The 18238-nt window shown below is 43.6% G+C and overlaps 1 protein-coding gene across 1 annotated transcript in view; it reads left to right on the forward strand.

Moving 5' to 3' along the window:
- PCSK2 (proprotein convertase subtilisin/kexin type 2) overlaps positions 1-18238 on the forward strand; it is a 286652-nt gene that overhangs the window by 180456 nt on the left and 87958 nt on the right. The window contains exon 5 of the mRNA XM_025876932.2: positions 1047-1084. Coding sequence (XP_025732717.1) covers positions 1047-1084 — 38 coding nt within the window. The remainder of the gene's footprint in view (positions 1-1046; positions 1085-18238) is intronic.

Below are 18238 nucleotides of genomic sequence, written 5' to 3' on the forward strand. Positions count from 1 at the left end.
TTGAAACATCCCAAGACTAGTTCTTCTTTGTGGGGCAAAGCTATATCTGCGGCCAGGCCTTACTCGCATGGAAGATGCCACCTATCAGAGGGATTGAATGATACCCTTAGCTTTTAAACACGGCAAATCCAATAGAGCTAGTAAATGCCACTGAGCTAAGCACACCTCACTGCTCAAGCGCAGAGAGGCCAAGCACCTCACCTGAAGTCATGCAGCCACTTGGCGGCGGCAAGGTTGGGTCTTTGATTCCAAAACCTATGTTCGTGACCATGACACCAGGAGATGCTGGTTTTGCGAAGGGCTGCATGGCCTTCAATATGGCCTTGAAGTTCCACGGTGCTTTCTGAGGCCTCAAGGGCAATGGAATGCAGTGGTGCTCCTAACTCTACCGTTGCAAAGACTCTTGGTCAACAAGATGGGCCACATCCAAGAGAAAGCACATGGCTCCTGCAGGGAAGCTCAAGGTCACAAGCTCCCTGGAAAGCTATATTCTGCAAGGACAAGATCAGCTCTCACCCAGGACACTTCACCGGAAACCATTTGCCCTCTGCGAAATTGCCTTTCCCACCCAGCCGTGTTCTTCTTATTCTATACCAGAGAACGCTCCCCTAATCCATTGCTGTCTGTACCCTGTTAAATGATAATTGTTTTTCCCCCCTTGGCCAGTTTCATTTCAGAAGAAATGCCAGTTGATGCTTTGAAAATGTCAGGATTTCCACAAATCTTAGATCACTGCTCTGATGGGCCATCCATCTTGCAGGCACTAAACCCCTTAGTACGGACATGCATGTCAGAGTCTTATCCTGGGGCCCCAGCTCTAATTGGCTTCCCTCCTCTGATGTGTCTCGTGGCAGCTGTCTCTCCACTCGGGAGGCATGGCCCACCCTCATTCGGGAATGGAAACACGGGGCTGGGCCTGAGGCATACGTGCTCAGCCCACCCCATTCTCCTGGCACCAGCCCCATAGGAGGGTGCCTTCTTGAGCAACTTCCCTGAGGACACAGTGGCAGGTATTAACCTTCCATCCTGTGGTGTTCTTTTCACAGGGATTGACTATCTGCACCCGGACCTGGCCTCGAACTACGTAAGTACAAACTGACCTGGGTGGGCGGGTGCACACACACAGAAACACATGCACACAAGCCCACTCATGGGCGCTCGAACTGCCCATCTTGCTGGAGCCACAGCTCAGACCAGAAGCAAAGGGACAGGGCCTGGGGCCTGGCAGCATGGAATGGTGGTGGCTTTGTGAGAAGACAATCAGGAGACTTGAGGTCTGAAAGCGCAAGCCCAGAAAAAAGGGAGAGGTGAAGAAGAGAGAGCCTTGGCAAGCTTTACTTAACGCTAGCTGAGGATATTGAATTGAAGGGTGGAAGTGTGCCATTTGGGTTCTTGCTGGATAAAACCAATGACAAAAAGCCAAAAAGAGGGGCCACTCGCATCGCAACCATAGCTTCACCAAAGCAAGGCCGTCATCTTTTTTTACTGTCTGTGCTTATGAGCACCCCACACCGACTTTCCCCTGCAACACTGAGTCTACCATACGGTATCCTTTGACAAATAAGACATATTCGCAGAGAATCAGGATACAGGCTGTTGAGCTAGATCCACACACTCTAACTTTTTACCTAGCAAATCACACTCTGCTTTCCTGACCAAACCTGCAAGCCCTTTCAACATGAGAGATTGCTTTATGTTCACCCCAGGGAGTATACCAGCCAAGCACTGCTGTTCGTACTAAGCTATACTTCTCCCGTAACCTTCAGGTTGAAGTCTTTTTTTAAATCTTACTTTAGTTAGCTTAAGAGTCTCATATTAAGGAGAATACGGACTTCATTAGAGAGAAGCTAAGAAGTGTTGTCAGTTCAACATTCTGGGTCATTCATTCGTCCTGGAAGGTGTGCACATTCACATTGCAAAGAGAGAACAGAGATTTTCTGTCTGTTTATTGCGTTAAGTATCAGGGAACAAAGCACCAATCTGCTGAACTTCTATATACTTCATGGGTCTTATAAATCTAGAAGAGTATATGTTGGACTAAGCATCTTTTTAATAAGGATAATAATAATAATAATAAAGTTAAATGAATGATTGGCACTGTCCAGCCAGTATGCCCCCCCAGAAGGAAATGATAGAAGTTAAACCAAAGCTTTATTCTCAGAGATGAGAATCCACCTCTATAGGGAAGACAAGAAACTGCCCGTGAGTTATAGGTTCTGCCACAGTGCCCATCTGCAGGTCTGAAGAAGCAGATCCCTCCTTGTCTCTGGGACCTTCTTCCTGCACTGCAGGCACCATGGAGCTGTCCACCCGGCCGTTCCTTCTGCTTTCTTAAAGGGACTGCTCCATGCAGGGCCTCGACCACCTTCTCCAATGACCCTCTCTCTGCCTCCCCAAAAGGGGAGTTGGAGAAATGCGTGTGTTGCGTTTGCTCCAAGGCTCTGATACCCAGACGCCTTTCCTTAGGAAAAAATGGCCAAGGGATAAGAGCCTGTAGGGCCGGCAGGTTCATCTTCACCAGGCTGCTCCCTGCACAGAAGTATGTATATTCTTTTACAGGCTGCACAGGGGTCCTACCATCTCCAGGACAGCGCCTTGCACAGCAGCCAAAGAGGGTGCTGTTCACTTTCACAAACCAGTGTTACCACATCTTACAGCTTGTAGGACTTCAAGGTTGCAGCAGCCGTCAGACAGGCTGGAAGCTCACAGTGCATGGCCTCCCTCCAGCCGGTCCAGACCCCATGCAGGTCACTTCCATGTCAGGTGAAGGTGATAATCACTACACTATGGAAACAACCTGAGGCTACTTACATGGAGAGTGACCTGGGCATCCTTCCCTTCCCCCCACCCAGCCCACGTGCATCTGTGACAGGCTGCCCCCAAAGCCACTTATCAGATTAAAAAAAGATAGTAATTCGAGTGGGAAAATAATCTTCTGGGGCTCTGATGAACTACAGGTTCTACGCTAATCAAGAGCGTGATACATCTGCCAAAAACCCTGATCTGAAAATGGAAAATGAAGCATCCAAATTGGGAGGTGCCAGCTCCCCTCAAATCAGCAATATCAGAATATACCTGAACAGTGCTATGGCTTCTATGACTGTTGTATTCTTTTTTTCTTCCTTTCTTCCTTTCTTTTTTTTTTTGTTTCATTCTAAAAAATTTTTTTCTAATTAGAAAATAAATACATTTTCTCTGTAGAAAATTCAGGAAAGCACAAAATAGATTCAAAACCTGCCCATAGCACCACTCTTAACATTTTCACATATTTCGGGCTTCCACTTCTACGTGAATATTTTTTAATAAAATTGGGCTCTGTTGCATATACAGCTTCCTCCCCCGTCCACTTGATATGTCATAAACATTTTTATATTACTAAATATTCTTCAAAACATGATTATAGGGGCTACATAGTCTTGTCTCATGCTATAATTTATTTGAACATTCTAATCCTCAATTCTTGGACAACTATGTTGCTTCCAATGTGCATCTCATTCAAAGATGAAGAATGACAGATAGTGACAAGGATGGTAGAGGGACTCCAAACCATAACCTGCTAAGAAGAGCTGAAAAAACTGGGGTTGTGGGGAGATAACTAAGAGGCACTTTAAATACATTTTCAAATATTTCAAATTCTCCATAAGGAATGAAACATTCAACTCGTTCAGTACTTTCTCCCAAGAAAATCCCCACCCCTGGGTGACAGCTGTGGGGAGAAGGGTGTAGTTCAGTTAAAGAACTGTCCAATGATTGAAGCTAATAAATAAAAGGAGTTAGCTCTCCGAAGAAATAATGAGTTCTCCATATCTGAAAATGGTCAAGGGGAGGGTTAATGACCATTTGGCCAGGATGTGGAGGAGATGACACCATCTCCTCTAAACTTAAACTAGATGTCACCAAAGAAGTGAACAGGAAATGTGAGCTCCGTACAAAACAGCCTCCATCCAGAGGAAGGTCCGAGTCTTCAACACTTATCAAACACTTGGAACCTTACCAAAAAATTACCTATAATTACACATGGCTGTGAAGTGTTTCCAGGTCATTGGTACAGGTGAGAAAACAACATCCAAATATCTCCTTCTTAATTTCTCAGCAGAGAACCTGAACCTCAACTGGTTGGCTCCAGTCAGTGTCTCTCTCGCCCTGTGTGGAGTTGAGAGTGACAACTTTGAAGCTACTAACCAAATTTATCTTTATTTTTAATTAAAAATTTTACACTATAACTAACAGAATGAGAATGGCAAGTGGAGTAGAGCTGCCCAGGAGAGCAATGAAATCAGTGGATGGTGATAAGCTCAAAAATTGTTTGAGCAAAGGATTAACAGGTGGCGTCACACCTTGTTAGGTGACTTAATGGCCTGGATGTAATGAGCTTGCCTAGTGCCCTTCTAGTGACATGTGCTTCGGGTTTCTCCAGACGCAAACTCTTAGACAGGGGTCAGAGTGCAAGTGGTTTATTTGGGAGGTGATTCTCAGGAGGAAGGAGAGAATGGGGAATATAGAAGGGAAGGCATCCAATAAACAGTGCATTATCAAAGTTACCATGGGGAGCAGCTTGAATTCGATCCTGCTAGGGAATCCAGGAGATGGTGTTCTACATGCATGCCAGAATTTTCCCAACATAGATGAGCTCACCACAGAGGCTGGGGTATTTGTACATCAACTCCTTTCAGTCATTGGTTGAAGGCTGGTCCTAGGGTATTGGATGTGAACATTCCAGCCCCTCCTACCTTCTACAGTCTCATAAAAAACCCTTGGCAGGGGCGCCTGGGTGGCTCAGTCGTTAAGCGTCTGCCTTCGGCTCAGGTCATGATCCCAGAGCCCCGCATCAGGCTCCCTGCTCGGCGGGAGGCCTGCTTCTCCCTCTCCCACTCCCCCTGCTTGTGTTCCCTCTCTTGCTGTGTCTCTCTCTGTCAAATAAATAAATAAAATGTTTTTTAAAAAAAAGAAAAAGAAAAAGAAAACCCTTGGCAAAGAGACACTGGTACAGGCAATTGGATGGAGTTCACCAGGGGATGGGTGACGGGCCAAAGGTATATAGGCCTGGTACTTGCAACATTCACCACAGGAGGATGACTGCTAATTTATTAAAGGTTACAATAAACAGAAAGGTATTGTGTTGAGAAAACTTCTTCTCACTACTGATTATTTTCAGTGAGAAGTGAAAACTCTACCAGAGGTTCTTGGACAGCTATAACAAAAATTTCTTGATAATCAAACCAGGTAAAACATTTCCCAAAGCAGAATTAATTTCAAAGCTTCATTCCATATATCAAAAAAGAAGAGGGGAGCCGGGGTGGCTCAGTCAGTTGAGCATCTGACTCTTGATTTCAGCTCAGGTCATGATCTCAGGGTTGAGACATTGAGCCCTGAGTCAGGCTCTGTGCTGGGTATGGAGCCTGCTTAAGATTCTCCCTCTCCCCCTTTCCTTCTGGCCCCCACCCCTGCCTGTGCTCTCTCTCTGAGAGAGAGAAAGAAAGAGAGAAGAATCTGAGTATGCTGGTACTCTAGTGTTCTTTCCATTTAAACTGAGAATTGAAATCCTTTGAAAGCTGCAAATCGATATATAAATGTAGGTCATTAATGTTCATTTAATTCAGCAAATCTACTTTGAATCTGTTGATTGTTAGGAGCAAAGAACAATAATACCACTTTTATTTTTACTCTGTTGTTCTGTGATTAAATTTAATCGGAGGGATCCAGTCCCACGGGTCAATGCTCACTATTCCAAATGATTAAAATTCTCTTTTCCCCAACCCTTCAGTAATAACATGAAATGAGTATTGGCCAAGAAATAATGTTAGACCAAGTCAAAATCAGAGTTCCTCTACCCCATTCTCTTTGTGCAACTGGTCTGGATGTATGGTCTAACTCCACTGAATCCCTGGGTATGGAGCCCACTATGTGCAAACCCCAGAGGAAGAGGGAAAGCAGACATGGGTGTTCTCCAGAGGAGCCTGAGTCAGTGAGGACACAGGTGTGGGATGCATCTAACAGGGGAGGGGCAGGCAGGCAGGGGTTGTTCATCACTTTACTGTGTGGCCCCCATGCGGTGACAACCACAGGCGGTGCTCACAGTACGTGTCCTAGCTTAGGGGTTCTTCCAGGTCTATAAAACAGAGGAGGAGTCCTTCAAGAACACGTGACCTGTGCCTGAAGTGGCAGCTTTCAGTGGACAGGCAGGCAGAGTGGAACTGAGCGTCTCCTGTTTTGCTCCAAAGCCTGCTCTGCTGGAGCTACAGAGGTGAAGAAATGCGTAGTGGTTCTATAAAATCCAAAAAGAGTCTTCTCCCAGTGGGTTGGGGTTTTCTCAGCAGCAGACCTGAGATGAAGATTTAAAAGCAAGTCATTTATTTGAGAGAAGATTCCAGGAAATACCAGCCGGGGAGAAGAGAAGTGACACCAGAAGGGACAGCAGCCAGGAAAGGGTTTGTTCGGAAGCCAGTGACCACTGAGGGCAATGGGAGCTTAATCTTTAATCTCACTGTAGAACTCTGGGAGGCAGTGTAGACAGAGCCCTCTCAGAATTACCCCCAACTCTTGTCAGTCAGTGGTTGAGGGCTGTGCCTCCGAAGCAGGTGCAAGGTGGGGAGCTCAAGGTTTAACTCCCTGGCTCTTCTGGCCTGTGCCTTATCCATGAAGAATAGGGTCAGGGGACAGGAGAGCAGAGAGTCTTTAGACACAGAGTGGCAACTGATAGCAGTTGGAAATCGACCAGCATGCAAAGGTAGGGTTTCTAACAGCATGACAACAGTGGAAATGGAATCAAACCCGAGTGTGACTCCTGGCTCCCTAATTCATAGTTCTGCAACCTTAGACTAAGAAACCATTAACCCCCCTTGAACTTTAGTCTTCTCATTGGTGGAATGGGCAAAAAGAATATCAGGTTTGTTGTGAGACATCATTGAGATAACGTGTGTCAGGTAGATAATAGATGTTCAACACACATTCATTTCCTTCTCAAAAGAGCTGAGATCACAACTCTGCCTAATGGCAGCTTGTCCCGCTGGAGCACAAGCAGGGGAGTGTCTTTAAAAGCCAGCGTAATTGCTCAGTGCACAACACAGGTCAGCTCAGAGTTATCATCCAGACCAAGTGTAAGGTCGTGAGGGAAAGCAGAAGCCAAAAAGTGGAGGTCACCGAAGTAAATCTAAAAGATTTCTTTGAAAGATAAAAGTTTGATTTTATTTGAAAAAAATGAAAGATTTATTTGAAAAAGAACATCCAAGCAAACAGAAGATACAAGGGGAAAGAAGACCCATTGCTCACGGCCAGGGATGTAATGAAGAAGGATGGCCCTGAGAAGCAGAAACTCTGATCCACATCCAGCTTCTCTGTAGTAGATCTTTGAACTAAAGGGATATTCAGAGGGGAGGGCTAATCCCAAGGTGAGTGAAGGGACTATAAAATAGCAATTTTTCCAAATGAGGATTTTTCTGGGCCAGGAAATGACATCTCCTGATGTTTTAGTGATCGCAGGGTGGGGCACAGGCATCTGCCCAAGGGCATCGATCTTTCAGCTGGGAAACTGTGGGTCACCTTCTGAGCAGCCTTGAGACCCTGTACTGAAAATCAGTGCAGAATCACATGCTCTTGCTGGAGTTTTCCATGGATTCTTGACTGCAGCAAACGAGGAAGAGTGTGTTGACCAACAGTTCATCCTTCCCGAGACCTATAGCTTCTGAAAGAAAGCACCCCTCTCTAGAGGGGTAAAGTATATTTCCCACCCCTTGACTTCAGGCTGGGCCTTGTGACTTGTTTAAAGCAATAGAATAATACAGAGGTGTTGTGTCAGTTTATGGATGAGGTCTTACGAGGCCTTTTATGTTCCCATGTGCCCTCCTATGCCTCTGCCGTCACCACCAGGCTAGCCTCCTGGACGCAGGAGGTGCTGAAGGGCTGGCAGAGCCTGAAACACAGCCATTCAAGTCAATCCATAGAACTGAAGTAAGAAACAGAGCCACCTTTCTGAGCCCCCCATTTCATCCAAAAACCAGCTGACCCCAAAAGCAAGGAAGCCCAGCCAAGAAAGCAGAGCCGCCCAGCTGAGCCCAGCCTAGATCGTCAAACTCCCAGTCAAACTGCAGACCCATAAGTGATATAAAAGCTTATTGTTATACACTGCTGACATATTTTGTTTTTATGCAGAAGCTATTACAGTTACCCATGCTAGACCCCCTCCTCGTTCTTCCCATAGTAATGATTTCCATCCCAACATAAGGTATATTTCTTTGAAAACTTTCCCAGAATCTAATGATTAATCTCATCATTCATTTTGGCACTTTACTCATTCACTTGTTCGACAAAGCTATTCCCCTATGATGTATGACTACCAGCTCTTTGTAGGAAAGTGTGTACTTTTTTATTTTGTGTCCCTCTTAACACATAGCATGATGGTTAGCAGACATTCAATAAATCTTTGTTCAGTTGAATTGAATAGTCATCATTCATACTTCCGCAAATAAAATCAGGCACTAAATCATATGATGGGTGATCCTCTATTGATGATGAAGGGAAAGTCTAGCATGCAGAACCTTCTAACTCCCATCTCTCAACCACCTCATAGGTGGATGGCCTCATTCCATTCCCCATAATGCATGTCCCCAGGGAGGGAAATAGAGGACCATGGAACTAACTGAGGTCCCCATGACTGAAAGCCTGGAGGGAATATGCCTCTTGGTGTGGATAATCCACATGCAGGTACCCAAGAGCTATTTCTTTTCTGTAATGTCTAGAGCTTGTCAGGTGGTAGAAATGCAATTAAGTTCCTGTATGGGAGAGGACAAATTATGCTCTTTGGTTCAGCTCAAAATTGGAAACGTAATATATTTATGCTCCAGGGTTATTTCACCAAATGAAGTTCTTATAAAAGAAAAAATCCACCCCTTAGGACCTGCACTTTTCCATTCTTTTGATGGGTTCTTGACAGGTAACTGTCTCTGAAGAGGGACTTCCGGAGCACTCTGAAGGGCTCCCAGCTCTAAGCCCGGAGGAAGTGCCTTTGAGCTTGGCAGCAGTGTACACACCAAGGCTCCAGGTGGCAGGTGGCTGCCATGATGAAAGGACACCTGCTGGACATGGGCCCAGTCCCAAGCCCTGAATGACTAGATGCTACAAAGTACCAAGCACATGCATGGCTCCAGGCTTTTAGGCCAATTAATGTTTAAGTAACCACATTAATATTGCATTCAAAATTGAGGTTTAAACAACCTTTATGTCTTATTGAAAGGAGGAGTTGCCTTCTTTCAATGTACTTGTTAATGCTGGCCAGGTCATAGTAAACATTTTATCACCAGGAGGCCAGACTGATTATTGGAGATAAGATCTTTTCCTTAATCATTTGGACAGATCATCAAATGGCTATCGTCTGACTTAACCCATGTGCTAGATGAATCTGTTCATTTTTATAAGGTTGTATTTTGATAGAAAAATGGGAGAAAATAAAATCTGGTTTAACTGAAATGAAACTGCTCATTTGGACCTAGGTGTATAACTACATCCAAAAGCAAAGAAAGAAATATATGAATAATCAATTTTTCCATGTTGCTCAGTTGACCAGCTTTTGTTCCATTGAACCGGGTCAACATTTAAGAGACTTGTACTGAGTTTCTACCATGTGCAAGATGCTGTACCAGTGGCCTGGATTATAAAATGTGAAAAATCTGCTCCCCACCCCCAGGGTTTTCAGAGTTCAATGGGGAAGGCACACTTGTAAGTATATAATTAAATCATAATGTAGTCCTTGCCATCCTGGAAATAAAAATACTGCCCACTATGGGAGCAAGCAGCAAGACCAAGCAAGTTAGCCCTAAAAGTTAGAGAAGGAAAAATCCTTAAATGCTTTTTAAAAATGTTCTTTTGGGTTGATACAGCATGTGAATTCATTTAGAAGCTTGTTCGAAATGATACTGAACAAAGGGTGATCGGATTATAATTGGCTTCATCTGGAGATTTGCTTCCACCAAGAAGCCCAGACTAAAAAGCCCACAAAAGTCATTTTCTTACCTTAAATTCTCTAAAGGCCTTTGACACAGTCTCATCTCTTGGACTAAATTTAAATGGCTTAAAGACCAAGATAATGTCTTTCCATTTTTTGTTCATGAGAAAATCAACTAGAGGCCTATTTCCCCAAAGAGATCATTAATAAACATTCCTCTATAAATAAATGACTGAATTGTGGATGGATGGATGGATGGATGGATGGATGGATGGATGGATGGATGGATGCTGATGAGACTATTAGGATTTTATTGTGCTTATCATCAAGCATACCTGTTCAGAAAAAGTAGAGTAATATTTACATGCTATGACAAGCCACAAGGAAGTCATCTGTGCAAATGTCAAGAATACTTCCTCCACGGCCTTTGTTTCTTTCTTAGTCTCCTCCTCATTATCAGAGACAGTCATCAAATTCCCGAGATGTGAAACATTTCACTAGGTTTCTGACTTTGGCTTTTTAGCTCAGAGAATCAAACACCCTTAGGTGACCTCCACCTTGCTTGCAGCAGACCTTACAAATAATTAATTTGCCAATATGTCCTTACTGCAGCTGTGACGAGAAATGCTGCACCTACTAAGGTGACGTCAGTTCTACCCTCTCCCTTTCTTCGTGGGCCTATTTCCCAACTCTACTTCCTTAAAGCCACAGTTCTGGACATGTGAGTGAGCCTGCCCAGATTCTTGAATCCACATGCCCCATCCAGAAAGAGGGGGTGGCCATCTACAAGGCCTGTCCAAGTTTTGTTGCCATGCCACAGAGCCCAAGTGGGTGTGTCCGCTGGAGGCTGGCCTACGTGAGGTCATTGCCAGGGCCCCGGTGCATCTGATGGAGACCAAAGGTCTGACCCATCATCCAGTCTCAGTTTTCTGAAGTGGCAAAAAGACCAAGAAACAATGCCCAGGCTTCAGGGAAAGAGGATTAGACCCTGAGCCATGGATATTTCTAATGTATAATACACTCATATAGTTTATTCAAGAATCATAAGGATCTCACTTTGATTTTTAACTAGATCCCATTCTTCTCTTCAAAATCTCTCAATTATTTTTTGAAACCAAAGCCTTTTTGTGGTAGGCAGAATTCCAAAAGGCCCTCAAGATACCCACCCCCAGGTGTAAATGCCTTGTATAACCCCTTCCCCATGAATGTGAGCAGGACCTGTGAATATGATGGGTTATCACTCCCATGACTAGGTTGCATTATATGGCAAAGTTAAAGGGATTATTGATGTGTAATTAAGGTTCCTAATTAGTTGACTTTAAGTTAATCAAAGGGGAAGTTATCCTGGGTGTCTTACCTAATCAGGTGAGCCCCTTAAAAAGAGGATCTATAGTTCAGAGAAGGAAGAACTAAGAGTAATTTTAAGCAGTAGAGACTATCCATTGTTGGCTTTGAAGAAAACAAACTGCCATGTTGTGCAGAAAGCACATGTCAGGGAATGGTGGGCCACCCCTTAGTAGCTAAGGGCCTCAGTCTTACAACCACAGGGTACTGAATTCAGCCAACCACCACTGAACTTGAAAGAGGACCCCAAGTCTTAGATGAGATTGCAGCCCCAGCAACATCTTAAGCAAGGTGAGACTGTGAGCAAATCATCAGAACTGTGAGATAATAAACTGGGTGTTCTTTTAAGCCACTAAATTTGTGGTAATTCACTATATGGCAATAGAAAACTAATATAGCCTTCTTGATTATAGTTGAGATTTGAATATGAACTAAATGACTTACTTTTCCTCTGAGTTAATAAAAACAGATTGTTCTTCAGGTTTTACATCTGTTAATATGGTTGCTCTTAGCTCAAAAATAATTCTCTCATAAATTATAATTCTGCTACAACTAAGGGTCAGGGAAATTAAGTATAAGAGTCAAGAGCTTTTGGGCCAGAACCCCTGAGTTCCAATCCCACCCCAAGTACTTGCTAGCTATGTTAGACAAGTTAATCTCTCTGTGCCTCATCTGTAAAATGGGTTAATAATATTTATTGATAAGTATTATACTTATCAATACCTTATTGATGGTTGTGATAAGTCAGTTAAGTAGTATACACAAGGCCCTTAGAACTGCTCCCAACATATTGGACACTCTGTGTTACGGGGTACAAGTTGCAATTTAAACAACTTGCCTGAGGTCATGCAGCTAGAACTTAGCAGAAGCCCACAAACCTGAGATGGTGAGGCGTCAAAGTCCATACTCTCAACTCCTCCTTGTCTCTGCCTAAGGATACATAACAAATTCATGAAGACCATTTTGAAAATGAAATTCAAAGAACCAATTAACGTGCAGTTCTAAGTTTTCATGTTTTCCCTCCACTTTGCTATTGTTACAAAGTATGCCAAAAGCTCATATAACTTGTTACAGCAGCAAAAGAAAACTAAACAGGCCCTCTTTGTTGAGAATGATGTGTTCCCTCCACTTGGAGGAGAACCGAACACACAAACCTCACAGGTGGCTGAGGGTAGGACATTACTCCTGGCCACTACCCCAGCTCTGCAGCCTCGGTAGGGACCTAGGTAAACCAGGTCTGAGGCCAGCAACGGCCTGGATGAGGCCAAAACTGCTCCGCATGGAAGTCAGCAAATCAAAGGCCTGAAGGCAGCACAGGCGTGGACGCTGAGGTGCATCCATGTGGCCAGAATTCATCCCCTGAGACTTCTCAGTCCTTTATAGATTTCTCAGTCCTTATTGAAATAGATGCCCCTAACATCCCCATTTCTCCAGCACATGTTTTCTCAAAGCTGATACCACCTTCACTTTAAGTTGACTTGAGGGCATTTGTCAATTTTTAATCTCTTTTCAATGCTTCCAAGTGAGCATGGCTGAAGCAAATGGGGGAAGGATGGTCTGTCCTGGGTACATGGAAAGGTAGGCTTTACTAGAACAACTCTAGGGATTTGACAGGTGTTCTGGTCCAGTCCCTATCTCACTTCATAGGAGGAAACTGAAGCCTGGAGGAATGTGACTGGTCAGAGGCACACAGCAGGTTAGAGCAGAGCCAGTCCTGGAACTGAGGTCTCCAGCATCCCTCCACCTGGAAGATGGGCTGTACCCGCCCCCCTCTATGGGCCAGCTTACACCACAGTGCAGAGCCACATAGCCGGATGTTCCCACATGCCCAGGCAAAACCCAGCCCAGGCAGAGAACCAGCTGTGGGTCCCTCTGTGGGAGCTTCAAGCCTCTCGGCCCTCTCTGAGCACAATCTTCCCCTGCCAGGTCCTCCCAACCCACCCTCTGCCACCTACACCTGCCAGTCAGCCGCCACAGAGAACCCTCCGGATCAGGTTATGTCTGGCCTGCTCTGACTCATTTGTACTGTTTTTGGGTGCCCCCACCCTGACTTTGGTCTACTTTTGCCTCCAAGTACCAGCACCTGCTCTTCTCTGTGGAGGACTGCCCGAGGGCTCCTGGAGCCTGCTTTGCCCCACATGCTTGGAGACCTGATAAGTCTGGAAACTGACACTCCCGCTTGGCACCATTGAATCTGTGACTGCCTGTCGGGGCATGAGAACCTGGGCTCAGGCTGGGAAAACATTGGGGTACAACTCACCACCAGAACCCCCCGCAGGCCTTGCCTGAAATCCCATCTTGGCCTGGCATCCTCTGATGTTCTATCTTGCTTCTCCCCCTCCTTCACCAGGTTCCCCTGGGACCACATCTTCCATAAATCACTTCAGTAAATCCCACAAGCCTCCATCTCTGAGTTTGCTCTGGAAATCCTGACCTCCTTACATTTGAGCAATCAGGAACTTGGGGAAAGCCGAATTTTCCTTCCTACATGGCCAAGGCAGAGAGAATCTCTGACATAGAAATAAGATTAGCTTCTCAACCATGGTAACCCTGCTGGCTCCCAACCTACAGGAAATTCTTTTTCACAAAGAAAGAACCCTTAATTATCAACAGATATTTAAAACCTGAAGCCAAGTACAGGAAGCCAGGGTTTGGCTCTGAGCAATGTTCCTCCTCATCATCCCCAGGATGATGGTGAGGTCTGTACTTTTAATGTCGTGCACACACAACCTCTCCACAATGCGTGCTCTGCTAAGCAGAAGAAGAATAAGATGTATTACAGTGTGTGGGAGATGTTTTCATTAAGCTATGGAAATAGAAGTCTTGTGTTTTATAGCTCAAACGTTGCCAATTTTTAAAATAAGAGGTTTAGTGTAAATCTAAGCTATTCAGGGAGCATGAGTCCAAGGACTCCCATTGAGTGACTGTGAGCAAAAAAGGATTGTTTGATTTTTATGGTCCTCAGTGTCCCCATCTGTAAAACTGATGATTGTCTTCTCTGCTTGAGAATCAAAGGAGTATAGTGATTGTCCAGATTACTGATTTGAACAATGGGTCTTTGCTGATTGATCCAAAAATATAAATTAAACTCCCCAGAATGCTAAAACCATTGATGCCCTTCTGGTACTGATCTTGGACCACCCTCCTTCTTTCTCCACCAAGCCCCACAAACAGACACAAACATGTCCTCTGCTGAACGTGTAGAGAATGTTCCAGAAGACTCAGTAGGAAGGAGCCAGTTTCTGTGTGGGTGTCAGCATGGTGACCAGACAGACACTGAGTCATTTGATACAGTCAGGACCTCACTGGGATTCTTCCCAGGCACTTTACAAACAAAGACTATATTCCCTGTGAACAAGACATAGCCCGGGTTCATTAACACCTCAACTAATCACTCACAAGCAATCACAGTCACCCTATCCTACATGACAGTTTGGTTTGTGACTTCTCATTTGTTGCTTGGCTGGTCTTCACTCATAAATCCCCTCACACGGAGAGCTGATTGTTGTCAACAGAGTAGAAGATCCATCTTTTCTCTCCCACCTCATCTCCCTGCCATAGCTCTAAATTTTGATCCCCTCTAGTCTCTTTGTCTCTGTCAGCTTCTTCAAATTGCAGCAGTACTGATACCCAGCATTTGTTGAGTATGTACTATGTACCTCTCAAGATAGGAAAACAAAGATCAAAGAGGTTAGTGATCTCCCTTAGCTCACACAGCTCGTGAAGAGTGAAATGTGAAGTTCACCATTTGTCACGCTGACTTCACTCAGCTGAGGCCCCTCCAGGCTCCCACAGCTAGCAAATGACCTGTGCTCTCATTATCAATATTAACCTCCATGCACCATATTTACAAATCCTTCCAAAAAAAACCAAACCTGCCTTGGAAACAATGCTTATAATTATAATCGTGGATACTACTTGTTCCTCACAGGGAATGCTTAAAATACCAATTTAAATGCAAATGAACCTTATCATCCAAATTAGACTCATTCCACTGTGTTGAAATTAATATAGAAAATAATATCGAGCATTAAATTATGAGTAATTAATATTGACACAATGAAAAAAATACTCTCACTTCAATATGTTGGGGAGGAGAAGTCTTGTCTGCCTGTGTGCTGTGAGTGCTGGAAGTAATAACCAGAACACAGTAGCCCCAGTGCCTGGCATGGCTGACATGCAAGATACCACAAGAGAAATATGGGGGGAAGACAAAAGGCAATGATACATCTTAGGACCAAGTAAGCTACTCTTTGGTTCTAAAGAAAGTACATTCTCCTGGTATCTAAGTGACTACATGTTATTTAAGAATAAGTTATTTCATAAATACTAAAGAGCTGTAGGGAGAGGCCGAAAAATTAAAATCTTTTAGATGTGAAAACAAAGAAAGCCTATGTCTCCTCTATAATCTCACTTGAAGGCTGGCAAACCATGACGCACAGCCAGCCACCTCTTTCTATAAATAAAGTTTTATTGGAACCCAGCCACGCTCATTTGTTGACTTAAGATCTATGGCCCCTTTCACGGTACAGTGGCGGAGCAGAGTAGTTACAACAGAGACCATCAGTCTAAAATTTTTTTAGACTATTTAGACTAAAATTTTTACTATTGACCCTTTAAGAAAAAGTCTGCTGAAATCCCCTGATCTAACCAGTCATGTGTCAAGACATAGGCAAATGGCTTTGTTAGAAACGGGAGTCCAGAGAGTTGCAATGTGGGCCCAGTCACAGCTGTACCGCTTTCCAGCACTGTGGCATCTGGCAAGCTGCTAGATGGCCAAGGAGCTAGCATCCTCATTTGTAAGCTGAGAAAATTGGGTTCTTGTCTGTTGTAACTCTAAAATCTTATGAAATTCTCCTCTCTTCCAATAAAATCACTGATTAAGAAACAAAAGCTAAATTGGTTTTATAAGCAAATGAAATTGTCAAGTACTTACTTTTGAGAATGACAGACATAAAGTCAAAGTTATGTTCCTTTTCCATGCATGATGCTTTCTATTTTAATCACTGTGACTGAGTGATTTCAAAGAGTTTAGCATTTGTTACTGCCTTGGATTCCCCCCAGAAGCCAACCCTGAGGTGCTGATTCACAGATACATAGTCTTAATCACATATTTCTATCTGTAAACATTTTTGAGCAGCCTTTCCGAACATATTCATAGTTATTTATTCACACATTGTATGTATGTCCTACTGTAACAATGGACTATGCACGTTATAAAACCATTCAAGGAAGAAAGTTTTAAAGGGTAAGATAAAAATACTTAAAACATCATAATACACACCCATGTCCATAGCAGCATTAGTCACAATAGCCAAAAGTTGGGAGCAACCCAAGTGTCCCTGGACAAGTGAATGGATAAACAAAATATCCACCCAATGGAATATCACCCAGTCTTAAAAAGGAAGGAAATTTTATTTCATGCTACAACATGGATGAACCTTGAGGACATTATGCTAAGTGAGATAGCCAGTTACAAAAAGACAAATACTGTATTTCCATGAGGTACCTAGAGTCATTGAGTTCATAGAGACAGAAAGTAGTGATGGCTGCCAGGAGCTGGGGAAGGAAAGGAGGCAGGGAGTAGGGATTTACTGCTTAATAGGTATAGCATTTCAGTTTTGCAAGATGAAAAAGTTCTGGAGATTGGCTCAACAATGCAAATATATTTAACACTACCAAACTGTATTTTAAGATAGTTAAGATGTAAATTTCATGTGACGCTTTTTTTCACCGCAATTAAAAATAAATCGATTTTTAAATCGAGCTTTAAAAAAAGGAAGTTGTCATATGTTATCCCCACACCCCAGTGGATCATTTTGTCCATCCCTTGAGATGTACATGCCCATTTTGGAGACCTGTGCACTAAATAACCAGTGTGTAAACCTATCCATAGTGTGATCAGTAAAATGTTCTGAATAAAAAATCCTTTTGCAAGTAGATGTTAAGATTTATCTCTTCAAGGAAGATAAAACAGTATAATAGAAATGATGCTGAGGAGGGACACGCAAGCATATGGATCTGAGCTCCATGCCATCTCTGCTATTTAGTTACTGTGACTTGAGGCAGGTTCATCAACCTCTCTGGGCTTACATTCCTCAAATGTAAAAGAAACATGTTTTCATTTATTCATTCAACAACTATTTATTGAGTGCTAATACTATACCAGGAGCTATGGTATATTAGTTACCTAATAAAACCTGTTGTATATTAATTAACTATATAATATTTGTTGCATAACAAATAACCCCCAAAACTTGGGACACATAAAATAACAGTTTTTATCTCACACGGTATCCATGGGTCAGGAAGTCAGAAGCAACTTGGTTGGATGGCTCTGGTTCAGAGTCTTTCTTGGGGTTGTAGGTAAGATATCAGCTGGGGCAACATCATCTGAAGCCTTGACTAGGGTAGAGTATCTGTTTTCAAGATGAATCATATGGGAATGGCTGCTGGCAGGATGCCTCAGTTCCTCCCTCTGTGTGGGTCTTCATGAACTGCTTGAGTATCCTCATGACATGGCAGCTGACCACCCTTGGAGCAAATGATGTGAGGGGAAGCAAGATGAAAGCTACAATGTCTCTCATGGTCGAGCCTCAGAAACCACCCACCACCATTTTGTGATATCCTATTTGTTCTATGGGTCAGCCTTCTTCATTGTGGGACACTCTATGCAAGGTCAAGAACACCAAGGGGCAAGAATCACTGGGGGCCAGCTTGGATATGTTGATGCATAAAGTGAACATAGTGCTTACCCTCAAGGACTTTATCATCTAGAGGGAAAAATTGACTCCAAATAAATAATTGCAGAAAGAATTGTTTATTTGTAACCATGGTGCCTTGCTATGATGGAAGAGTACTGAGTCCTATAAATGTGTTTAATGTGAGAAACTTGATCTCTTTTGCTGTGTGAGGGAAGTCTTCCTGGGAGAAGAAAACATTTATGTTGATGCCTTA

Source organism: Callorhinus ursinus, unplaced genomic scaffold, assembly GCF_003265705.2.
Source record: "Callorhinus ursinus isolate GAN/ISIS: 27379988/994484 unplaced genomic scaffold, GSC_fseal_2.0 scaffold29, whole genome shotgun sequence".
Lineage (NCBI taxonomy): Eukaryota > Metazoa > Chordata > Mammalia > Carnivora > Otariidae > Callorhinus > Callorhinus ursinus.